Consider the following 25,115-nt stretch of genomic DNA (forward strand, 5'->3'; position numbering starts at 1 on the left):
TTATGAGATGAGAAATCAGCATATAGTCCAAGGCCAGATTTTGACTGTCTGTTTGTTTTGCCTAGCTAGCATGCCACACCTCACCCCAAGAACCCAGAATTTCAGAAGTGGTCAGTATCTTTGATTCTCTTGCAAGAAAATGAAAAGGTTTAATCCTTTCCTGTGCCTTCTGGCATACTAAAACTATAGTAAATCCTCCTGCAGCTACAACCACAAAAACAATGCTGCATCTAGCATTTCCTGTGAGAGAAAAAAAAAATTAGCCCTTTCAGAGCTGTTCAAGAACTTCCCTCTCTGACAAAAGTCCTCATGCTGCTATTGTTTTTACTCAAATTCAGCTGTGATTTGCATCAGTGAGATTTTTGGGGTGTACTTTTTTTTTTTGATTGCAAATAAGAGATGATCTCAGATAAGTATGTCTTGTGGTTCTGTAGACATCCCAAGACTCCTGACAGGGAGTGGGAAGAGAGCATTCCTTAAAGGCCTCCAAACCCTGGAAGCTGTGTGGATTGTAGGAAATCTACTGGAAGTCAGGACTGTCTGCAAATCCTTGGTTTCTCAACCTGTCTGTCAGGCAAAGTGCCACCAGTGTCAGCAATTGCCAAGGTCTATGCAGCAGCAGTGTTGCCAACATGAAAGATGCAAGAATCAGTCTTTCCCCATCTCCCCTGATGACAAGGTTGCCATTTAAAAAATTCATCCTTTTGGCTCTTCTATTTGCCTTCTGTTTTTTGAAATGGGAAGATGTGCTTTCTTCCTGTTTTAAAGCAATGACTAGGCCTAAGAACTTGCCTTTTTTAATAGTTCTCACATGTTCAATTGAACCTACACAAGTCAGTAATACCTATTGTCTCCTTTTTTTTTTGGTAACCATCCCACTACATTGGGGATGGTCACCAGAGGGACTTCTGCTTCCGACTCCCCAGAGAATGAATGGGAGAAATAATATAATGTCCTTCTCTGCATGGCAAAAGCCCCAAGAGCATGAAAGTTTGTGGAAATGCAGATATGCTGGCTAAAAATAGAGTTTGCTGAATACCATAGATTACTTTTTGTTTTGGTAATAGATACAACCACACTTCTGGTACCAGTTATGCTCCTTTCTTTTACACAAGTCATTGTTAGAGAATTTACTCAGCATGCTAAAGATGGTGCCTCTGTTTCCTCCCTGCCTATGGGGTTCCTAGTGGTATGTACTGGGAGAGTCTCCCAGCTACCAGACTACTGAGGTTCTGGTTTCTAGCCATTGGTTATTTAAGGGATGAAATCTAGACTATCCCTCCCTCAGGAAAAGGATAGATACAGTAGTACTGTAGAAGGAGGAAATACAGGGTAGGATCCCTTGGAACTGATGGAAGAAATTGTCTTAGGGTGCCCCACAGCCCAGGAGAGAGCTTGGATCTCTGAGCTGCATTGTTATCAAGTAGATTAAATATAATTTGTGTACACTTACATATGCTGTAAAACATGACACTGGCGCAGTCTGCACGCCTGGAAGTATGATGATTAGCCCCACCTAGTCTGCTTTCAGATGGGGTTGTTTCACTTAGATTTTACTGGCTGTTGCTAACATGGTGAGTTCTGCCAGAAAAAGACGAAGGTCCTGATGAACAGTAACTTAAAAACGGCAAAATAAGTCAATTAAGACACAAGAAATCTTACAGTAATTATTACAGTTTTTTCAGCTTTAGTTGCTCTGCAAAGAGTTAAGTAGTTCAAAGGCAGCTTCCTTTGGAGAATGTTTATTTGATCAAGTTCAGTGTGGCTTAGACCCCAAATAGAAATACTGGCTTCAAACAGAGCTCTACTATGAAAGTAGGAATAGTCTGTGGCCTTCCAGACCTCACAAGCTATGTTGGTTTGTTAAACAGAGTCAAAACAAAGATGTCCCTTAAAACACATATACATTAATTCAGTGTATTTCACACACTACAATCTTCTATCTCAGATCTGCTCTTCTCCCCAGTCACTGGGGCTGTGCCAAAGTCACTGAGATCCTGGATGAACTATAGACTTCTCAGTAAAAAGCATATATGGTATGATTGGACCATCCAAGCTATTTAGATCATTACGAGAACAGGCTTTGAGCGCTGCTGCTCCTGTTTACTAAGCTTGAAGTACTACATCCTTTGGATTTTGGAACAGTGCTTATCTTTGCTTCTTGATTCTCTTTACATTGTAGAAAGCAGGGTGAGGAAGAACCCAGTAGGTGCTTCTCTTTTAAATGGAGTCTGGAAGATCTTGTTAGTTGAGGGGGTGTTATTTTTTTTTTGTTTTTTTCAGGTGCTTAGCTGGCTGAATCTTCAGACTTCTAATAAATGCGCTAAGCATTAAAAAATCATTATTAATACATGATGAGATATGCCAAGTTCAACCACTTAATGCAACAGTCAAACCCATGCAGATGCTATTAGTACAGGAACCTGATATCATGCCAAAGCTGGAGAGTTATCTTTGATCTATCTCCAGATCCTCCTTTTATTTGTAAACATCCAGCTAATCACAGACTTCCTCCGACTTTTATGAAGTGGAAGAAACTGCATCCTTTGTAACGTCTCTGAAGTGCTTTAACTTTACAGATGTGCATGGATTTGTGTGATGGGGAGGTGTGGGCTCCATCTGGTGGCTAACTGAAAACGTGCATATTTCTATTTAAAAAGCTCAAACGTTTCTACAGTTGAGCAGAGTTCACTGTGTGAAGAGTGAGGCAGATCCTCTTGCAGCTGTGCATTCCTAAAACAACTTATGTTTTTAGGGTAGCTAGAGGATTTTCGAGTCTGGGAGGAGGGCACAACATTCTACCTCTAATCTAGCTTACTGTGGGCTAAAAGCTATTACCCATGCCTGCAGTTCTCTGGTGTTCACAGTTCTCTATGTACACCGCACCACCACAGTTGGCACTGATTAACAGTATTTTTGCAGTCTCATCGGAAAAATGTAATTTAATATTCACAGGCAACCCACCTTCCCACACTCAGCAGTGATCCCACACAGCATAGTCGATGTATTTGAGGGCGGTGCTGTAAAGAAGCTCTGTCATGCTGCATGAGCTGTGTATGATCTGCAAATAACGGAGATCTTTGACTGTAAAATGCAGGCTGGCATCTTAATAAGCAGCAGTGTTAAACACTGATGTTGCTTAGGGAAAAATAATGTTCACATGCATACTGTAGTTAGGATACCTTTTTTTCTCCTTTGTTAGTTTACAAACAAAATAAGGCATTTCCTGACCTTTGAGCTAGTCAAATAAGGGCTACTTTGAGGTAATTGCATCAGTCCAATGAATTCCCCTCCAAGATCTGAAGAATGTATTAGGTAGACACATGGACTTGCTGCCAGAACCAGCAGTACTTTGAAGCCAGCAGTTTGCACGAGACCTGCTTCCCCATGTTCACATCGCCCTCCTGGCATGAAACAAAAGCCATTGGTCCCAGATTGCTTTTTTGCCCACCATCAAGTATGTGACGTGCCACAGAGGGCAGCTGTAATATACAGACAATTCTGGGCCTGGCATATGTTGCGAGGGCCTGGCCACATGTCACACGGGGCATCCTATAATGGGCACTGAAGTGTGGAGCACCACTCTCAAGGCTTTCCTCTCAAAGGTGTGCCAGGAAATTCAGCCCTGAGCTGGCCTTGAGGATGGTCTAGCAGGTAAGTAATGCAGACAGCTGACAAACCTGGCTTCACATGCAGCCTTGAAGCCTTTCCTGCTCTGTAGTGTAGACACAAGCACTTGGTCCAGGGCTGCCGTAGTGTGCATAGAAACATAAGTGTAAATTAGCCAGAAGAGGGACAATTGTATACTTTGTACAATATGATTTACATATCAAGAGAAAGAAGTCAGTATACCAAGAACCACCACCCCCCCCCCCCCCCCCCCGAGGATTGTATTTAAAAGTTACATCCACATGTTTCCAATTTCTTGATTGTTCGTATGGGATACAAAGCTGCTCATATTTGTCATAAATTAGTTTGGTTGAAAGAGACTTACAGGAATCGTAAATATTTATATCATTTGTCTGCATTTAACCTAAAATACGAATTTGGGGAGAGGCGTTAAGTAAATATATAACAGTTATCTCTGAGCTAGGCAAGGGAAAAAAAAAAAACAAACAGAGGCAAATATGAAGCAGTAAGAAATATTCCAGGGTGGGGGTGTTCCAAGCTATGAGAAGTCCAGGCTGAGGGGAAATAATACTCGTGCAATTTTTTGAGCATCCAGTAAGCCAAGCCATAAACCGCTGCTGGAAAGTAACACATACAGTATCAAAAATAACTTCTGGGAGGCTTGGGAAGTAAAGTTTTTCTTCAGCAAATCTTTAGCTGTTTTGAAAATGGAAGGCAAAGGAGAAAGAAACAAACAAAAGTTTCTGAAACAAGATCAAAACATTGTTTAAGGTTAAGTTGTGTTTTGGTGGGGTAAGGGCTGAAAGAAATGAACCGTATGGCTTTTAAACAGAGTTCCTGACTGTGGTGGGTGCTCTGAATATAACTGAAGGATGGGTGTTTGGAGCAAAACCACACCATAGTGAGGTGGGAGGGGCCACATCATGCTAGCAAATACAGTACTGGAGTGTGGGCTTCTGACCTTTAATATTTTTCTTGCATTTCTTTTCTGCATGGCAGTAGTGAAATAGGGACTTCTAAGCTTCTGAACAACTGAGAGAACCAGGTTTGAAGAAGACATGAGGAAGAACGGGTCGACAAAAGATTTCATAAAAACTCAGAACCGCGTGTGCCAGATCTGAATTGGCACCACCTTTGCTTTTTTGACATACTGCAGCAGTTGCAAAAGGCACCAAAACAGTCAAATTAGAACATGCAGTAAAAGTTGTTTTGGACTCTTCTCTGTATTATAAAACTTACTTTTTTGTGACTATTATTTACACCTGTTAAAAACAAATTTGAAGTCTCCTTTCATGGAGCAGACAGCCAAAAGAGGCAGATGCCAGGTGTTACAGGCTGCACTGAAATGAGTTTGCAGAAATTGCTATTCATGTGCTGGAGTGCTCCTTTTCTGAAATGAGGCTTCTTAGTTTCTGTCAAAAACTGTTCAGATTTTTTAGTTCAAACATTAGAAGTGTATACTTGTGAACTAAAACTTATGTATTTTCAGACAGTTACACTGCTAAACTATTGAGTGTTAAAAAAGAGGAAAAACAATTTAATCTGGAGTACAAAGTGAATAAAAAAATCTTAAAAACTGAGGACAGAGGGTCCCTGAGGAAGGACAGGATGGTGAGAATGATCCAGCTGACCTGATTCCCCCTGCTGCCATGATCATCATTTGCAAGCTGAAGAGGACCTTCCATGGAGCACAGTGCTTGTATGTGGAGAGTAAAGAAATGGTGCTCTGGTCTTATACAAGAATGGTGAAAAATTTTAACAACAAGGAGATAAGTAAATGTGAAATAATCTTCACAGGGCACAGGGTGCCCCTTGTTCTGGATCTAAGCCTTGCAAAAGCTGGCTTGAAGAAGAGAATCAGGCATTCATGTTCAGATTTGAGCATTTTAGGAATCCTAATGTTTCCAGATAAATTAACGGGGGAAAAAACCCCTAACTAAAAAACCCAACAAGGCAGTAAATGTTTCAAATTAGGGCCAGCATGGATTAAAAAAGTATTAATTTCTTTTGCTTCCCCTAGACAACAGTGGATCAGATTGAGACATGTAAGCAGACTAAACATGCTGATCTATATTCTGCTGTAGTTACGCATCTTACTAATTCTACTCATGACTATAAAAGGATGTTTCATTGTTCAGTATAAGTGTTATCTCAAGAAGAGTCTGTCTATAATTTTATTTAAAATTGGCATAATTTTCATTACTGTTGTTACGAAGTGTGTAAAATATTGTCTGTATTGCAGCTTGTATAGGGCATGTGTCTGTGCTTGCTTTACTCTTTTTGAGTTTATAAAGTTGCTATACAAATGCAAGAAAAGATGTTCAGATATCTTTGAATGTGGTTCCTTAATCTAATTACATAGCCCCAAACATTTCAGCATACAGCTGTTGAAGGTATCAGCTCTATTAACACATAACACCTTAAACATTAATATAGGCCTTTTAAAAGCCTTCAGTGCAATATTGGAATGCTGACACTTCAGTCCCAGTGGCTGTGCTGGAGCAAAGGGGAAGATCGTGAATATCTGGGCAAAGCCACATACCACTGGGGCCTCTGCAGGGAGAAGGCACAATATAGCTGGGAAATCTAACAGAAAATGGGATGTCCTTTCCATAGAGAACAGGAAGGATCTTCACGGTAGGACTGCCATGAAGCAGGAGAGAAGGGAAATATGTTTACAGCATCACCTAAAGATAGGCCTTCAACAGTCTACTAAGAGCAGGACATCTAGAACAGGCTGTGACTGTTCTGTAACTTAGCAATTATTTGTAGTCTATGTAGAGTATCAGTGAAGACATTCCAGGTTAGTTTTCATCATCTTTAAACCTTACTCTGTGCTTTGATACAGTATCTTTAATAAAATATTCTTACAAATCTGCTTATTACTCTCATTTAATTCCATTTTATACCTGAGTTAATAACAGTCCGGGCAACAGGGTGAAGTTCCTGCTTCATCTGCTCCTGCTTTTTTCCCATTTACATGCTAAGAATGACAAGAGTGAAAACTAAGATGAGTAAAAATCAAATAATCATAGGAATGAGAAAATAAGAGACATTTATAGCACTGCTACAGTTCAATTATAAAAATTCTTCACACTAAACATTTAAGTGAATCTGAAAGATTAATCAAATTATACTGATCTCTGAGTATGAAGTATTAGTCTTTGCCTGTGTTTACATTTCCCTTGTTTAAGACTTATCATTATTTTCCAGCTTTACAGTTAGTGCCAATAATTACAGTATGTTGTTTAACCCCATTCACAGCAGTTCTAGACAAAGTTCTCTGGTTTTATTTATTCACCCCCTGGACCATATAGAGTATCCTTTTAATATCTTTAGACAAGACCAAGCAGAGCTCAAATATACTGGAAGGTAAGATTAGAATTCAAAATAATCCTGGCAAGGAGCAGACATGATCTGAAAACATAAGATGTTATTTAATAGGAACAAGTGCAAGCTGGAATCATTAGCTGTTCAAGTAAAGGAACAGCTGCTTAATTTCCATTAAAAAGAACCAATATGTTATTTTGGATCAAATTCTGAAAATGAGCCCGCAACATCATGCTGTTGCAAATAAAGGTAAAAACTGAAATGCCTAAACTGGAGTATAATCTGCTCCTTCAGAACTGCTGAGGCGTGAGCTAGTAACGTCTCCAGTTTTGATCATGGCACTTGAAAAATAAGATAGAAGTTGCATGCAGAGAATGCAGGAGAAAGCAATGAGAATGACTAGAAGCTGAGAAAACTTTGCCTTTGAGCACAGATTGAATGGTTTTAGGTCATCTTACAGAAGAGATGGTAGAGGGGAAATGATGATTTTCATATATATAAAAGCTGGTTGCAAAGAAAAATAGAATAACATTTTCTCATTTCCACAATCAATAGGAATAGAAATAATTCCCTTAAATTGCAAGAAAGGAGGTTTTGGTTAGGCACAAAATGAGACTGAGAGACCTATTGAGGTCCTTTTCTGATCTGATTCTATAATTGCTTGCAAACTATCTGCTTTCGAGTCCCTTATTTATTACTGTCAGTAGAGCTGGCACTGGCTGCAAGAAAAGGAGGCTGCAGTTATAGGAAAGTAAAGAACTGACTGTCTAAAATGCACAGCACACCAGTTTGTCTAGTTATCACTAGTGATACTAACCTCAGCTTCTAATCATGCCTCAGCAAACTGTCAGAAGTCTATGTAAATGAATGTGCTTTAAAACCACTTAATTGTAAAATAATTATTCCTTGAAACATCAAGCATTAGTTTAATCAGTGTTAACAACTTCCATGATTTTATTGAGTCTAATCAATTTGAGGCAGCCTGGTTTTAGTTGTGAGATGGTATAATCAGCTATTTTATTTATTAAAAAAAAAATAGCTCTGCAAATTACATGGAAAATCATAAAAGTGTAAGCCGAACATAGGCTTAAGATTAAAAAGCCAGAAGGTGAATAAAGCCACGTGTGTTTTTTAAGCTCTTAATTTTAAACTAGGTTTATAATTTTAGGAGATCTGACTCATGATTTTTGAACTTCTGGTTTGGCAATACCAAATTACCGTGCCCTATATTCTGCTGTTCTGAATATTTCCATGTTACTGATCATGCATTTGCGTAATTTGCCAAAAACACGTTATACTGATTTGCAGAACTTTGTTATTCACAAAAACAAAGGAACACTTATTTAAGAACGATCATGTATTGTGGCTGCCTTTCAAATTAACAAGGAGCATCTATGTGCAAAAAGTGGAGGTATATAAAAAACAAAAAAGTTACATAGTTTCTCCCATATACACTACAATTTTTAACACAACAGCACCTTGTTAGAAGAATCTGTTGTCATTTCATACACTGGTAGTTCTTGTCTAAATTCCAATTACTAGACATATATTCACAAACATAAACGAAGAATTTCAGTGATGAAAAGGTACTTTGACAAAGTATTACTCATTCTTAGAACAGCTGTTGCTTAGACTTTTCTGAACTGATTGCTGTATTGTAATTCATTTATCCTCACCAATACAATCTGACTTATGCAATTTTCTGGATAGTTTTACTAGGGAAATGGATACAAGGGAAATGGATACCATAATTTAAGGTCTAAGATCTGACTGTCAAACCTGAACAGACCATTGCATTTCAGCTTTATCATTTTAATGATCCATGTGGCTGATGTCTGATTGAACTGTAACTTGTGTTCAGTCCTATTTTTATATTATGTTGCCTTATGAAATATGTGGGAAAAAAATCTTCCTTTTATCAAGATAAAGGTTGAGTTCTCAGTTCTGCTCCAGATACTAAGCTCTTGCTTCACTGGAGAAATCTAAATATCATCTTCATTTCTGGCTGGGTGGTGTAATGGAGAATAGCCTACAGCATATTACATAACGCTGCCAAACAGGAGACATGGGTGCATTATCGATCCTAAACACAAATAAATGGATCAGAAAGAGGCCTGCTACTTCCAGAGGCACCAACTTGCTCTTCTGGAAGTTAATATGAAAATATGGCTTACAGATTCAGGATGGGGGAATAACAGTGAATGTTCTGTTAAAGGGAAAATCAAACTTGTGCTTAAGTCCTCACCATAAAGCTCACTCTTTAATTTCTGAACCAGTCTGTTTGGCTCACCTATAACATGACTGCATATGAAGCAACATAAAAGAAAATCATGTGACTCTTCCCATATGAGAGGATGACTGCATAGATGAGTTGGTTCACAAATTGTGCTGCAACACTCAGAGAACTGCTGACAAAAAGCAGGCTTGTAATAGCTCTGCTGGGAAGAGAAAATAAGTCTAATGAGGTTTTAGAGGTTGCTGCCTCTAGTTAGACTGGACTTTCTCTAGGGACATCAGTGAGAGATGAGAGATGATGGCAAGAACTTCACGTGAACTTCTGATTAGGAACAAAAGCTTAAAAAGCAGCTCAGACCTATATGTATCATTGTACAAGAAGAAAACAGCACCTGCGTGCTCAGCTGGAAAAGAAATACTTCTGCAACAGCCCAAGTGAAGTATTTCTTAGCCTGAGTCTAGGACCTTTTGATTTTTCCTGAGAACGGCGATGAGTGTGTCACTTACACCATTAGCATTAAAATGGTACGCTCATACATTCCTCCAAAATCTTTTCCCCAAATTTACTACAGCAAAATAACAATTCAAAAGATGAAATAAATAGGACTGAGGGAGTACTATCAGGGTAAGTAGTAATCCGGTCAATGCAATCACCTCTTTAGCAGGTTATCAGCACATCTGGGTATCAGCACAACCCGTATCAGGGCCATACTAGTTACTGGGCCAAGGACACCCCAAACAAGTTTTGTCTGGAGCTGTTGTATGTATTTTGTGCCTGGGCTGATGAAACTTACAGCTAAAAGCTTTGGGCCAAATTAATGAAATGTCACTTCTGAAAATCTGATAAAACCTGTTTGATTACAGCTACACTTAAATGAGATATCAAATTAATTTTGCCGCTTAATGTGCTAATCGATATTGTTGTGTTATTTCTTAGTCCATATGTTCTTTCCATCCCTTGTTTCGATACATACGTTTTTGAGGCAGGAATCCTCTTTTTACTTGGAAATAACTGGGTCTGAGTTTGTACTGCAGCTATCAAAACAGGGTTGTTGTGCATTACCAGTGCTTCTAAGGGACAGTCCTCACAAGGATACCAATAATAAATAACATCAACTTTTCAGCTGAAATGGAATTTATCAACTAACTCTCTTTGTATAGCTCTGGCATTTCTCCCTGCTCCGTATGATACAATCAGTTGAATGAAGTAGCAGTGAATTATAGGAAGAGATAGTTCAGTGATGAATCAGTCACTGGTCTAACTACAAGAGAAACTGACACCCTTCCCATCAAAGAAATCTGCATACCGTGTATACAGAGCAGCTCCTGTTGGAGGTAGGGAGAGCTGAGAGTTCCCATTTGCCATTGACTTCTTTCAGATTTCTCGAAGGTCAGAACCCATGTGAAAAAAAGACCAGGATCTGTGGAAGAATAATAGTTATTTAAGCATGTACAGTATTTACCATCAGAAATCGAAGCTCTTCCATCTCAAAACTACATACACACATCCTACACAAAAGAGGTGGAATCGTCATGTCTTGTAAAAAGGCTTTGAAAAACACACTAATTGAAACAAGTATGTTTTTGAATGGGACTTAGTATCTGTAATAACTGCATGAACACAGATCATTCCCGAAAAAGCTGTTAACATTTTTTATGAGGGCTGCTATAGCATAATGCTGAAGACTGGGGACAAAATTAATGAAAGATGATTTAAGCATACAGCATATTTAATCCTTCTCTCACGCAACACATAAAGTCTATGGGTAGCAGACTTTTAGCCACACTTTTAAAGGAGGTATCCAAAAGGAGCTACTCACTAAGCCTCCAAGGAAAAAAGATCTCGGCATGGTTATTTTGCTCTCCTTACTAGAACTGGAATATTTTGAAGTGTTTGTCTCAAAGTAAGGCGGAATAATTTGGAGGAACCACAACAGATTTTCATGTTTAATGTATTTTCATCAAAGCACTTGCCTAGCTCCGAGTTAATAGCTTCGTAGCTTTTGCTAAATGTAGGCGTGACGACATTCTACATTAGCACAACACACAAAAATTTGGAGGCGTTTCAAGAATGGTCACCACGCAGAAACACGCAGCAACAGGGCTCCCCAAAACCCTAACTACTTCTTTCAGAGGGGAAAGCCAGACGCCATACCCTGCCTTCTGGTACCAGGGCAGGCCACCTACCACCTCAGTAGCGACAGCAGCACTGACAACAGGCTCCTGCGGTTCAGGGCGGCCGGGCGAGGGGAGAAACCGCCCTCTCTGCCCCCGAGAGGGGATGTGCGCAAGGAGGGCTGTCAGCCTGCCAAGTTTTAGCCAAAATAAGGCTAAAAACTGCCTCAGCCTCTGCTCGCTGCGGGACTTTCCCTCCGCCATAGAGGGAGGGCGCGAAGCCGCTGGCGCTGCGGAGTTTTCCTCAGGTTGGCGGCACCTCAGCCCCCGCCGGGGGTCGCGGCGGCGGAAGGAAGCGGCTCGGCGGCCGCTTCGCTCTGACAAGACGGGGAGTGGCGGGGCGGGGGCGGCTGGCAAGAGGAGGGGGGAACGAGGTGGGGAGGGGAAGGTTGAATTTCTGCCGCCTTGCGACCAAATAAGGGTAAATTATCCCACCAGCCGGCGGCTGGCTGGGAGATGACACGCAACCGTCAGGAATTACGAACACCGGGAGGCGAGCTGCGAGCGCGGCCCCGCTCCCTCCTCACTCCCCCCCCCCCCCCCCGCGCCCCTCAGGGCCGCCGCTCGCGGGCTACGTGCCGCCATGAGAGGGGGGGGGGGTGGTGGGCGCGCGCCCAGCGCCGCGCCCCTTGGGAACGCGAGGCGAGTCGCATAGCGACCAGCCCAGCCCAGCCCTCCCCGCCGCGGCGGCCCTCGCCCCGCCCCTCACCCGGCTCCCCGATCTCCATTGGCTAACGCTGAAGTCAATCCCCGACCTTGCGCGTAACGTCCACTGGAACTTTCTGGTAGAGTTTCGGAGCGGGGGCGGGGCCAATGCGAAGCGCGAGCGGTGATTGGTCGAGGGCGGTGGCGCACTCTGCAAGCTGAGACGGGTCGAGAAAAAACAGGAAGAAGTACGGTCCTGGCCGCCGTACAGCGGGGAGGGTTGGGCTGACGGGTGGGCGCCACGGTTCTGGTTGGCCAGGAGGTAGGGGGCGGGTGCTCTTCGGCGACTCACGGAAGCGGTTGGCCAGCCGTGGCGGGCGGGCGTCTAGATTGGCCGGCGGGGTTCTGGCAGGTTCCAGAAGGCGGCTGAGCCGGCTATAAAAGGGGCGCCAGCGGCGCCGTGACGGCACATCGCGCCGCGGACGGCAGCGGGAGCGGGCGGCGGGAGCGGCGATCGCGAGCGAGGCGCTGACCAGAGAGACCTGCCATCATGTCTGGCAAAGGGCCGGCAATCGGCATCGACTTGGGCACCACGTACTCCTGCGTGGGTGTCTTTCAGCATGGCAAAGTGGAGATCATCGCCAACGACCAGGGCAACCGCACCACGCCCAGCTACGTGGCCTTCACTGATACAGAGCGCCTCATCGGCGACGCCGCCAAGAACCAGGTGGCTATGAACCCCACCAACACCATCTTTGATGCCAAGCGTCTCATCGGCCGCAAGTACGACGACCCCACGGTGCAGGCTGACATGAAGCACTGGCCCTTCCGTGTGGTGAACGAGGGTGGCAAGCCCAAGGTGCAAGTGGAGTACAAGGGTGAGATGAAGACCTTCTTCCCAGAGGAGATCAGCTCTATGGTCCTTACCAAGATGAAGGAGATCGCTGAGGCCTATCTGGGGCGCAAGGTGCAGAATGCTGTCATCACAGTGCCTGCCTACTTCAATGACTCCCAGCGCCAGGCCACCAAAGACGCTGGCACCATCACTGGCCTTAATGTGATGCGCATTATCAACGAGCCCACAGCAGCTGCTATAGCCTATGGCTTGGACAAGAAAGGTACCCGGGCTGGAGAGAAGAACGTGCTCATCTTTGACTTGGGAGGGGGCACTTTTGATGTATCCATCCTTACCATTGAGGATGGCATCTTTGAGGTGAAGTCCACAGCTGGTGACACCCACCTGGGTGGGGAGGACTTTGACAACCGCATGGTGAACCATTTTGTGGAAGAATTCAAGCGTAAGCACAAGCGCGACATTGCTGGCAACAAGCGAGCGGTAAGGCGACTGCGTACGGCTTGTGAGAGGGCAAAGCGCACCCTCAGCTCTTCCACGCAAGCTAGCATTGAGATCGACTCCCTCTACGAGGGCATTGACTTCTACACCTCCATTACTCGTGCCCGCTTCGAGGAGCTCAATGCCGATCTCTTCCGTGGCACCCTGGAGCCAGTGGAGAAGGCTCTGCGTGATGCCAAGCTAGACAAGGGCCAGATCCAGGAGATCGTGCTGGTGGGTGGCTCCACTCGTATCCCCAAGATCCAAAAGCTGCTACAGGACTTCTTCAATGGCAAAGAGCTCAACAAGAGCATCAACCCCGACGAGGCTGTTGCTTATGGCGCTGCCGTGCAAGCGGCTATCCTTATGGGAGACAAGTCTGAGAATGTGCAGGATCTGCTGCTGTTGGATGTCACCCCTCTGTCCCTGGGCATCGAGACAGCTGGTGGCGTGATGACAGCTCTCATCAAGCGCAACACCACCATTCCCACCAAACAAACTCAGACCTTCACCACCTACTCTGACAACCAGAGCAGCGTCCTGGTCCAGGTGTACGAGGGTGAGAGGGCTATGACGAAGGACAACAACTTGCTGGGTAAATTTGACCTAACGGGCATCCCCCCAGCACCCCGTGGAGTCCCCCAGATCGAGGTCACTTTTGACATCGATGCCAATGGTATCCTGAATGTCAGCGCCGTGGACAAGAGCACGGGTAAGGAGAACAAGATCACCATCACCAATGACAAGGGTCGCCTTAGCAAGGATGACATTGACCGTATGGTGCAAGAAGCAGAGAAATACAAAGCGGAGGATGAAGCTAACCGAGATCGGGTGGCAGCCAAGAACTCCCTCGAGTCCTACACTTACAACATGAAGCAGACGGTGGAGGATGATAAACTGAAGGGAAAGATCAGTGACCAGGACAAGCAGAAAGTGCTTGACAAGTGTCGGGAGGTGGTCTCCTGGCTCGATCGCAACCAGATGGCCGAGAAGGAAGAGTACGAGCACAAGCAGAAAGAGCTGGAGAAACTCTGCAACCCGATCGTCACAAAATTGTACCAGGGAGCTGGAGGGGCCGGTGCGGGTGGCTCCGGTGGCCCGACCATCGAAGAAGTAGATTAAAGAGAACTGAAGTATAGACTGGTTTATGGACAGTCACTCCATTCTTTGCTTTGTATTTTTTTTTTTTTCTAACGTTTAAGGAAAACGTCCTTGCCGATAACAGAGTTATTCTGTTGGGTGTGTATAAAGGCAGATCTGTCAGCTTGGTTTTGATAAAAGGGAAGGCACGTCCTGCTTTATAAGGTTAGTAATAGACAAGTTTTGTTAATTCAGATACAGCTGTTTGTACTCTGGATGTTTGTCTCTGTTCAAGTGTCACTTCTAAAGTAACCACTCGACTGTTGCAGTTGACAAGTTTCAAGTTATGCATGAAAATCTTTATGGAAGAGTAAAAAAAATATGCCAAATTAGGCTTCTGGAAATTTTGGTAATAAATAAAATGTATTTAAAGCATAAACCTATCTTCTTCTTCTTCTCTGTGAAAGGAGGGGGGGGTGGGGTGGGGGAGGAAGGATGAGGAAGACCTTGGCCGTGTCTGCGGCCCCGGGACCCTGTGGGCTGGGGGGTGGCTGGCTCCAGGGTAGGGGGGGCAGCCAGCTTCCCCCCCCAAGGCATTTTGGGGAGAGTAGGGGTGAGGCAGGTGCTGCGGGCTCGGTGTTGTACGGGGGGGGGGCTCACCCGAAGGGAGTCTGGCCCAGGGAGTGAGCCAGCTGCCCCCACCGGGCGCCGGGGAGGGTCACAGACCCCAAACCCTGGGGCTGGGGCCAGTGTGAGCGTGCCCCCTGGCACTGCTATGGTGAGGGAAAAGTTTCCATGAGCTGGGGGTGTTGTTTTTCGGGCAGGACCTGCTCTTCCGCAACTGGTGGCTCGGGCTGAGGCCCCCAGTCCCCGGCAGCTGGGACGCAGGGTGGATTGTAGTGTTCGTGTCACTGAAATAAAACAGCGGGGAAATACGTACAACAAAAATAGTACTGCTTGGCAGGCGGCTGGGCTCAATAACTTAGAGACCAGTTTGTGGCCAGCTATATAAATTGCTGAGTTATTCTTGGGTTGCTAGTATGCAAGCTGAGCTTTCAATACTTTAGTGAATGTGTGTTTTCCCCTCTTAAGATGATCAAAAGTACAGCTGCCAAGGACACCCCGAGAGCCAGGAGTGCTGAATGAGGAGCTGGGATGCTGGACTTGGTAGAATAGGTAAAGTATGTAGTAGTTAAACTTGTCTGGCTTTACTACAAACTGTCTCCTGAGTACTTCATTTGTTCCAGAAAGCAAAAAAACCCCACAGTGTTTAGAGTCCGAGGAGCTGCAAATTAACGAGCTCTAATGGAGGAGCCTGATGACATGCACATTTTTGACTGGCTTGTCCTTTAAGGGAAAAAACCGCAGAGCAGTGGGCAGCTGAAGGGAACCGTCAGCCGTGTTTTTGTTTGGTTGCTCGTTAGTAAGTGGGAGTGTTGCTGTGCTGGGAAATAAGGCAGGCGCTGCCCTGCTGGCTCTCCATGCTGCAAACAACTTTTAGGACTCGGATTCCTTAAGCTTGTAGGTGATGTACATAAAGAAATCTATAAAAAATATTTTGTGATGAGAGGGCAGACAAAAATAAACTTGTTTAGTATTTAATAATCAGCAGAGACGTAAGGCCCCAGTTTACTACGTGGATTTCTCTTTGCTGGTTTGCCAGGGCACTGACTGCAGGTTTCTCTTCACTGGCTGCAGAAAGGGGTTACAGTTGCTATGGGGGAATGTGAGGCTTGTAACAAGCTTGTTTGATCTCCTGTTGTAGCAAATGATTCAAAACCACTTCAAGTTTATTGAATGGTTCATAGGTAAATGGCAGTGCCATCACAGTGAGACCTGAGAAGTCAATTACAGCAGCTTCAGCACCTGCTGGGTGCTTCGTTGAAGTCTTGAAGGGCTGTTACCAGGCTGGGTGCTTTTGGTGTTTATGTACACAGCATTTTCCTGGCAATCAGCCTCTTGATTTCCAGGCTGTAACATGTATAGGAACCCTGAGAATGAGAAGATAGCATGCCTTTTTTTTTTTTTCCTAGGAACTAATAGGTAAATATGTTTATGAATAGCAGTAGATTATCTGTGAGTGAAAAGTTGTTGCTGCAAACTGTAATACTTTGTCACATACACTCTTCCTAATCTAAATCCCACTACTATGGGATGACAATAAGGATTAGGTAGCACCCACGCTCATTGTAAATGCAGGTTAACTATTTTTTCTATTAACTGACTGGTAATTGCCCTTGCCACATAGTTTCCTTTACTTTTCAGCCCTTGGTGTGCATTCCTCAGCGTTGCTTCCCAGTTATTAAACACAATTTTTTGTTGTTTTCCCCAAACGTCTATTTAAGTGTATTGCAGAGCTAGTGTAGCTAAATGTGCACAGCAGATAGCTTGTCACACGCCCACACTGTCATCTGTCCTTTCCCTCGCCTTGGCCACTGCTGCTCTGTGCCCATTTCAGCAGTGGGGCAGGCAGGGAGTAACAGAGACCACAGAAGTGAAATACCCGTCCAGATGGCTAAAATACCCCAGGGGCTGAGGACGTGAACAGGGTAACACTGGAGTAATTATATATATATTTTTTTTTTTCCTAGGAAAGGGATATTTTTTAGTATGGACACGTATTTTTTAGTATAGACTGTGTGTGGGATATATAAAAAGGATGAGAAACTTCTGCTGACTTACACAACTGGAAAAAGATTTGAAATCTCAAGGCACAAAGTAGCCTTTCAAATATGTGAACAACCCCCCAGAATGCGAGAGGCAGAAAACTTGAAGGGCTCAGAGCTAGATTCCTTGCATTCATTCACTTAGTTTATAAAACAAAGAATAACTTCGAGTTGATTTTCAGTGTATTTTACTTTCTGTAGAGTGAACTCTGATCCTGTTAGTGGAAACTTCCCACTGACTCCAGTGGGTCTAAATTTTCTTCTCCCAGTTTCTTAAAGAAATACTAAATGTCAGAGGGGAAAATGCCCCTCATTTGCAAATAGGTGTATTTGGGGTGTACATGTAGTTCTGGGGAGTAGTTGCACATTTCGAATGAATTTGGCAAAGCCAGGAAAATAATCTCGTCTGAAATCTGCAGTTTCACTGCTTCCACACTCGGCGTCTCTCATCCTTTGTACTGTCCTGACTCACAGGGAAAGCCAGCTCCTTCTGTCGGAATCATGGGCCTGGGTTTCTGAACTTTGCTTATTCTTAAACAGGGCTGCACGGAAGACCAAGCTCATAGGAAGGATGTGAAGTGGTTATAACTTCACTTGTGTTAACTATGGCATTAACTTTTGATGGCTCCTTGTATTTGCTGATCGAGTTTATGGGGACAGTATTATTTCATAGAGAGGAACACCCGTAGCATTAATACTGGAGAATTTAATCACCCAAATTAAAACCCTTAAGCGCCTTAGCACCTCACTCACGGTGCAGCCAGGTGTGTAGCAACGCAAAGCAATCGCTCCCATGTGCGATGCAGGTCGCCCTGCAATTCCCCACCATTGCTTTGCAGGGGAGAGGGAAGAGCCAAAAAACCCCCCAAAAGACAAACCCAAAAGCAGTACTAAAATAACATGTCACGTGAGAACCCTTGGAGGGAGCTGAGGACGAGAGAGCTGTCTGAGGGCAACCCACTCAGGAGCTGGAAAGCCGAGACGTGCTTGGACGGGCTGCGTCCACCCAGCCGGCTGGGTGAGTCAGCCCCGTGCCCTGCCGCCTCCAGAGCGTCTGTTTGAAGTTTTGCACAGAGGACTTAGCAGACAGGCTGCAGCCCTGCTCATCCCCTTGTGATACCATCTTAAAGACAGGAATGAATATATCCCGGCAGCCTTCCTTTTATCTCTCGGGAGACACTGCGTAGAGCCCTGCAGGTTGGGCAGCCTTTCTCTCGGGAGCTGCCTGTCATTTATTTGAAAAGGTTCTCCTTGAAGGTTTGGGCCACTGTGGGGCTCAGCCAAAGGGTGACAACTCTGAAGGAGATGTGACATCCCAGCACCGCACCACAGATTGTGTCTTCCCCGTTGTGAGCCACTCCCACAGATACATATGAGGAACAGGAAGGAAAGGGAAAAATGTTCAGGGAATTCACGTTTCCAGTCTTGGCCCTTACGTTAAATGCAAGGCATCACATTAAAAAGCATGCACTTACACCCAGCATGCGTACTGAATTTTACAGTTCCTTCTTTCAGTCTTGTCAGTGTGTTGCAATGTAATAGCATTTCAAGGTCTACTTACTTAGAAGGTGTTCCACACTTCTCCTCCCTTGCCCTGTGCCTGGCACGAGTTTCCCTTACTGTGTCCTTTTAGAAAGCGCACAGTGGTCTAATCTCTGCCTGCGTCAGGGACACTGTACCTTGGCACATGGAAGTCCTGTGATATTAAACCAGCGAAGCATGTGGATGCTCTTACAGCAGCAAAATTATGTTCTGTAGTTGTTCATCACAGGAAAGTTATCATCCCTCCCTACCCCACAGCAAAACAAGTTATGCTAATAAAGCTTCTTTAGCACACCTATGTGGGTCAGGTATCACATCTCTCCGCCGCTCTCATCCACATATTTATGCAGGCAGAAGCCTATAGCATAGACCTGCCTCTAGAGTAGATTTTGCTTGCAGCAGCGTGGTGATTATATAGTTGGGCAGGCCAGCATTTCCAGATGCAACAACATATTTCCTTCCACATATGAAACAGCAGTATTAAAAACCCCTGATCCACCCTTGCATGACCCATTTGCCTTTACTCTCTCCTGCATCAGTAGGGTGGAGACACGGACAAGCTGGTTCCTCTTGTCATCCCAATAACAGCACCAACCAGGAATTTTACAGAGGGGTTAGATTTCCCTCTAAGAGCCAACACATTTTTTTGTAGTCTTTCTTTTAAAGAAAATCAAGAGCAGTATAGGAAATTTTTATTCCTTTTCCATTGCTGAAGATACTCTCTCCCACCATTCAGGAAGTGGGTTTTGTGTGTTGGCCTGTGCAAAAGTTGACAGATCGCTGTTGCATCCTGGACCAAGAAGCGTGAGGTCATTCTTGCTTGTGCTTAGGTAGTAGTTAGCAGCACCTGTACCCTATCTGTTGGAGCAGTTCAAAATGTCACTGCTCCAAATGATTGCAGGTCAGCAGTTAAAAATCTCTTTTGAATAGGATTAAGGAGACAAAAACACTTCCAGAAGTGCCAATGCTGTGTATTTCAGGCAGGACTCTATAGAAACCCCATGGATTTAGGGGTGTTGGTTGCCTTCCTATTTATTCACTGGCAAGCATCATGAAATATTTTCTATCAGTCCCTGTAAGAGCTGTTGCATGGTTGAACTGACAGTCTAGCAATCACGTCATAGATGAAAGCAGCATTTCTTTTTGCCAGGCTGTATCTAAAATCATAAACATTTCTTTCAAAACCACGTTTATTTCTCATTTGGCAGATTCCTTATTTTCCTGCTGCAGACCTCATTCGCAACATGTTTGCAAACGTACTAGCACAGCCTGTTAAAGACAACTGATGCCAGTGAGCCCTTAGTCCTATCCCCAGCACTACAGGTGGAAGATAACTGAAAATTCTAGTAAGTTAAAAAGTCTCTGTAATAAACTAAAAACTAAAAGTAAAGTTCTCTGCAATAATTATCTTCAAAGCTCACAGAATTTAATAGAGAAGATTTCGTCTATAGCATAGCTGTATTAAATGTTCACTTTTTTTCCCCCCTAATTCTATAGCAAGGAGATGGTTATATCCTACAGAAGAACTAGAAACTAGGCTATGACACTTTTGTTAAGCTCCATAGATTTCTAAGCACCTTGGAATACAGAATCAAAATCAAAATTTTGAAAATACCTATTGAATATGAGGTACATTTAAATACTTCTTCCTTTCTGTTAGAGGCATGTTAGTAACAAAAGGTTGATTGTTAGGAGCACAAGGCAAATGCCTAGCTGCATGAAAATAGCTGACAACTGCTAACGTTCAATAATCTCATCTGATAAAACTACGCAGAGGGAGTAATTGCATGAGGATTTCAGTAAAAGAATGTGCAGCTGGTTTTTCTGGCTTTCCAAAAGCAGCCTGCGTTCCCGTAAGCACTGCTAGGCAATCATTGCCTCCTGATTTCCCTTAGACCTTCAGTCTGGACTCAGTAGCCAATTCTGCCTTTGCCTATCAAACACCTTTAGCCAGTTTGCCTCTGCGCATGTAGTTGCCACTGAACGCGGCAGGTAGCCAGGCCACAGGGCTCTGAATCTGGGGCAAGGCTGGGGCTGGTGTCCCAGGAAGATGAGGACGTGGGGTGGACATGGTATCTCTCCAGAAGTTACAGTGCAGCTATCTAACTACCCTTTGCTTTGGATGATCCGAGGAATGGGACTGAAATGCAGCAGTGTTGATATGTGAAAACAGCGCAAATTGCTGCAAACAAGGAATTAGGAACTTCAATTTTGCACAAATCTGAAGGGAAAAACCGCACCAGTGTTCGTAGTATTATGCCTAAGGACATTATTTATTCCATTCATATAGCATGATCCTGTTTTTAATGAGCAGGCAGAAGTACTTGGCAGGTAAATCGCGTAGTCATGGACTAAGTATTAGCTACTATGAAATTGAATTCTGTACTTGTGTGCCTAATGCAAACAGTAGTGCGCACACACAGAGTCTAATGTTCCCAGAGAAACCAGGGCTGACATTTAACTGCCCCTGGGAAAAGAGGAGGAAATTAATACAGTGAGTATGGAAGACAGAGTCTTGACACAGCAGGAAGAAACAAGAGGCAGAAAAGAGGTGAATGACTGGATGGTGAGTCAGTGATATTTTTGTTGAGTTTATGCATGTTGTTTATTTTCTGGGTGTGATATCCAAATTAAACATTAGATATACCTGAAGAATGGATACATAGACGTACTGTTGAGTGTTCCCAGCTACTGGGATGCACATGGACACACAAACACCACAAGAAACAACATTAAAAGAGGCCTATTAAGGCTGCAAGGTCAGTTGTTCAGAATTATGACAATCAGAGCAAGCCTGTTTCTTCCTTTCTTTGTGCTTATGCCTCATAACCCAGTTTTTAATTACATGGTAACAGGTTTTGGTTTTTTTTTGCTTCTGTAGGGCACCTGCCTCAGTCCGTGCACACAATAGGAAGTGTATGCTCTAAGAAGGTAGTATTTCCCCGTTCAATATACATCTTATTTACTGTGTGCTGTCCAGTCCCAGCTCTGGAGAAGAATTATTGCTTAGGATGTTGCCTGTGGAGCTCATCACCATCACATCTTGAGTGCTTCACAACTTATCCATCTAGTTTTCACCCCTGAGATGTGTATAATTCCCACAGAAAGAAGGTGATAAAACAAGCTGGCAAAAGCCAAACACCATCTGTCTGTCGTGGAGTCTTCCACTGGAAATGCCAAGGAGCTGTTTTTTCAGACAGCTTAGTGTTATACACTTGGACTGTTCAATGTGGAGTTCCCATTGGCTTCGGTCACAGCTGTGGATACCAAGTCCTGCATTTCAGACTTCCATGAAGCCAGGCCACTTGCTCAGAAAGAAAAGAGCATGCTAATCATGGTCATTAGGGCTGAATGTGGGTTGGAGCGATTTGCCTGGCATTCTGTGACTAAAGCCCATGTGGAAATCAGTTTCCCACGTAGCCTTCAACTGCTTCAACCATTACGCCTTAATTTCACTTCTTGTAATCTTCTGGCTCACTCATTTTATAGCTTCTAACTCTTGCAACAGCTGAAGCAGGGATCCAACCGACACGATGCCAGGCTTTTAATTTTTTTTTCCAGGCTGATACCCATTTGGGCCGTCAGCACAGGTGGGATGTTTGGTCTTCAGCTCTGCAGCCTTAGCTCATGAAATACTTGGGCTGAACTGATCTCTTCCAGCAAGCACTTGGTTAAGGTACTACAGTCCTGCATCCGAGTATCCCTTCTCCTGCCCTGGTAACTTGGTCAGTCTCGGGGTTCCCGCTAACACTGTTGTCTGTCCTCTCTGTCCTGGGCCAGAACCAATTCTATCCCACTCTCCACAAATCTCTTCTGGATTTGTCTTCATTTTGCCCTGGTTCACCTGTCTGCTGCACTGATTCCCAGGCCCTCCCTGCCTGCCTAGCCAGCTCTGTCTTTAGCTCTCAGCCCCTCTTAACATTCACAGTTGTTCTCCCTGTAGGTAGTTCTCAGTCTTAGTTTCTCCCCATCTTTCGCCTGGGCTTTTTGTGCCAATTTTCTCCCAACTCTAGTACAGCCGAAGGCTTGCCTCCCCTGCCTCCTACACCGCAAATGCTAACAGAGGTAGCCCTGAGTATCTGCAACACGTCCTTTACTTTTGGCACGACTTTTACTGGAGCCAAGATGGGTCGATGGTCTCCTGAGGCTGATGGCAGCCTCGCTCTATAAAAATGAGTTGATGACCCATCAGTTCCATACCTCCCCCTTTCCCCTGATAGGGAGCCTATTTCTATAGTGCTGCCTGGCTGCCATGGATGAGATCTGAGGTCGTTCCCAAACCTGCTTTTCTCATCCTCTTAAATATGTAACTTGGCTGCCAAGTCATGGATATGTACTTGGCAGCCTGCAATAGCAACTGGAAACACAACATACACAATACGATTGTCAAAAAAAAAAAAAAAAAAAGAGATGGCTATAGAGAACAGAGCCAGACCTGCATTTTCAGGCTGATTTGAGATTCCTGCCTAGCTATCCATGAACTGATTGTGTTTGCATGGATAAACCTTTATAGAGTACCTACAGAAGAAAAGATGCAGTGTTTGGAAGGCTATGGAAATGGGGGGAAGTTAGCGACAGATTGTTTTATGGAGATTTTCTTTCCCCACATTGTATTGTTCATTTGTTCTTCCATGTGGTCATGAACATCTCAGTGTTGTTTTCAGGAGTATTTACCCTAGTTAGAAACTATTGCAAAAATTAATGATGCCGTCTTTAAGAGCTGAAAGCACAGGGAATGTTCCTTCTGTCTTACTGACCTGACCTGTCTAGAAGTCTGAGGTCAGGTATTTTCATCTCTTCAAAGTACATACTGGCCTAGTGCGGCTGTACTAGCAAAATTTTCTTAAATTGTGGCTGGCTTTTGCCTTACAGCTGACCTGATCTATTGAGACATGTGGTTCTCCCCCTGTCCCCATATCTTTATCTACATCTCCACTGGCCCTTCTCTGACTCCACCTTGAACTGATGTAAAATTCTAACTCAGCAGAAAGCTTCTCATTTATTTTTGCTGGATTACAATTTTTGACAGTTTAGGGAGCCGCCTTGCTGTGGGGACAAAGATAAAGAATCAACACAAAGATAAATGGTGGGAAAACTTTGATGGGAGCAAGAATGCCTCTTCCATCAACAACCAGCTATTAGGCTGGCTTAGCTGTAACGTGAAACCTCACCCTTTATGGGGACTTGACTTCTTTTGGCAAAAAGTGCTTTTATCAATATAACTTGTACCAATTTTGGGTGCGATCTAAGCAGTGTCAGTTATACACGATGCTGGTCCACTCTGACTAGTATGACAGATTGTCTGCTTGCAAAAGCAAATGCTTCACAATATCCCAAAGATCAAAACCCGTCCCTCCAAATCATGCCCTTAAGCGACCTGCCTTAGCGTACGGGAATTATTTCCAGGGGCAACTAGCAAATCTTAAGCTGATTGCTCGCATAGGGACCTAGATCACGTCACAGACTTGTGACCTGGTAGACATACTTTTAAATCTTGTAAAGTCCCAAGCTAAAGTATGTTTAACATTCAGGGTGCTGTACAGACATCAATGCCCATAACAGAGGGACGAGGTGCAGCTGCCTTCACCGCTGCTGGTCCTGGGCCAGCACCCAGGAAAAACCACTGCAGCTCCCGATCGCCAAAACCACAGTAAGCCCAAATGAGTGGCTGTGGAGATATTATCGTGTGGGGCTAAAATGTTACCCAGGGAAGCTGCTTAGCAGAACTGGGAAGGAGCAGAGCACGCAGACCGTGAGCCCCAGTCCACAGAGCAGGCTGAAGGGGGGGACTGAGGTGCTGGGACCCGCGGTTCCGAGGGAACAGCAGACCGTCACCAGGAAACTGCCGTCAACAGCGCCTGCCTTCGCCCCTTCGCTCCTGGCAGTGTCCCAGGCAAGCGCCATGCTGTCTGTGAGTCTCCCCACCTTTCCCAGCTCCATCTTGTTGCTGCTCTTCACGTTCACCTCTGGAGCAGATCCCGGGGGGCCACCGGAGGACCCATGGGGCGGGCAGGGCAGGTGTCCTGGTTTCAGCCGGGATGGAGTTAACTGTCTTCCTAGTAGCTGGTACAGTGCTATGTTTTGAGTTCAGTATGTGAAGAATGCTGATAACACTGATGTTTTCAGTTGTTGCTCAGTAGTGTTTAGACTATAGTCAAGGATTTTTCAGCTTCTCATGCCCAGCCAGGGCACCTGACCCAAACTGGCCAACGGTGTATTCCATACCATGGGACGTCCCATCTAGTTTAGGAACTGGGAAGGGGGGGGGGGGGGTGGGCAGTTTTTTTTTTGGCCGCTCGGGGACGGGCTGGGTGTTGGTCGGCGGGTGGTGAGCAATTGCCCTGTGCATCATTTGTACATTTCAATCCTTTTATTACTTACTGTTGTCATTTTATTACTGTTATCATTATCATTATTAGTTTCTTCTTTTCTGTTCTATTAAACTGTTCTTATCTCAACCCAGGAGTTTTACTTCTTTT

General features: G+C 44.4%; 3 protein-coding genes and 1 long non-coding RNA gene across 18 annotated transcripts in view; 3 read left to right on the forward strand and 1 right to left on the reverse strand.

The window, feature by feature from the left end:
* ZBTB1 (zinc finger and BTB domain containing 1) overlaps window positions 1-6,503 on the forward strand; it is a 24,921-nt gene extending 18,418 nt beyond the window's left edge. For both annotated transcript variants that reach the window (XM_075029650.1, XM_075029649.1), the window contains exon 3: window positions 4,630-6,503. In XM_075029650.1, coding sequence (XP_074885751.1) covers window positions 4,630-4,640 — 11 coding nt within the window. In that variant the 3' untranslated portion in view covers window positions 4,641-6,503. The remainder of the gene's footprint in view (window positions 1-4,629) is intronic.
* On the reverse strand, window positions 2,186-12,053 carry LOC142031875 (uncharacterized). 2 transcript variants are annotated; one of them, XR_012650647.1, is made up of 6 exons: window positions 11,383-12,053; window positions 10,503-10,616; window positions 6,540-6,613; window positions 3,681-3,747; window positions 2,965-3,061; window positions 2,186-2,323 (listed from the first exon to the last, which is right to left on the reverse strand). It is a non-coding gene; the product is annotated as an uncharacterized LOC142031875 (long non-coding RNA). The 2 variants fall into 2 exon arrangements; XR_012650646.1 differs by lacking the exon at window positions 3,681-3,747 and having other exon boundaries at window positions 11,383-12,044.
* Window positions 12,054-12,468: 415 nt separating this feature from the next.
* Window positions 12,469-14,867, forward strand: HSPA2 (heat shock protein family A (Hsp70) member 2). Its single transcript, XM_075029651.1, has one exon. It carries the CDS (start codon window positions 12,566-12,568, stop codon window positions 14,468-14,470), a length of 1,905 nt encoding a protein of 634 aa, XP_074885752.1. The 5' UTR covers window positions 12,469-12,565; the 3' UTR covers window positions 14,471-14,867.
* A 306-nt stretch (window positions 14,868-15,173) lies between these two features.
* Window positions 15,174-25,115, forward strand: part of PPP1R36 (protein phosphatase 1 regulatory subunit 36) — a 35,404-nt gene continuing 25,462 nt past the window's right edge. For 2 of the 13 annotated variants that reach the window (XM_075029656.1, XM_075029657.1), the window contains exon 1: window positions 15,176-15,604. Coding sequence is in view for 4 of the 13 variants with exons in the window: in XM_075029661.1 (XP_074885762.1) it covers window positions 21,137-21,202 (66 nt within the window). In the remaining 9 variants the exon portion in view is untranslated. Of the gene's footprint in view, window positions 15,610-19,844; window positions 19,983-20,512; window positions 21,203-22,197; window positions 22,313-24,304; window positions 24,548-25,115 lie in introns of those variants that run through there. The other 11 variants (XM_075029662.1, XM_075029666.1, XM_075029655.1 and 8 more) reach the window with 10 other exon arrangements.

The sequence above is a fragment of the Buteo buteo genome, chromosome 6 (assembly GCF_964188355.1).
Source record: "Buteo buteo chromosome 6, bButBut1.hap1.1, whole genome shotgun sequence".
NCBI lineage: Eukaryota > Metazoa > Chordata > Aves > Accipitriformes > Accipitridae > Buteo > Buteo buteo.

Excerpts from the sequence above, each read along its gene's own strand:
- HSPA2 (XM_075029651.1), top strand. The coding sequence starts at position 12,566 with ATGTCTGGCAAAGGGCCGGCAATCGGCATCGACTTGGGCACCACGTAC.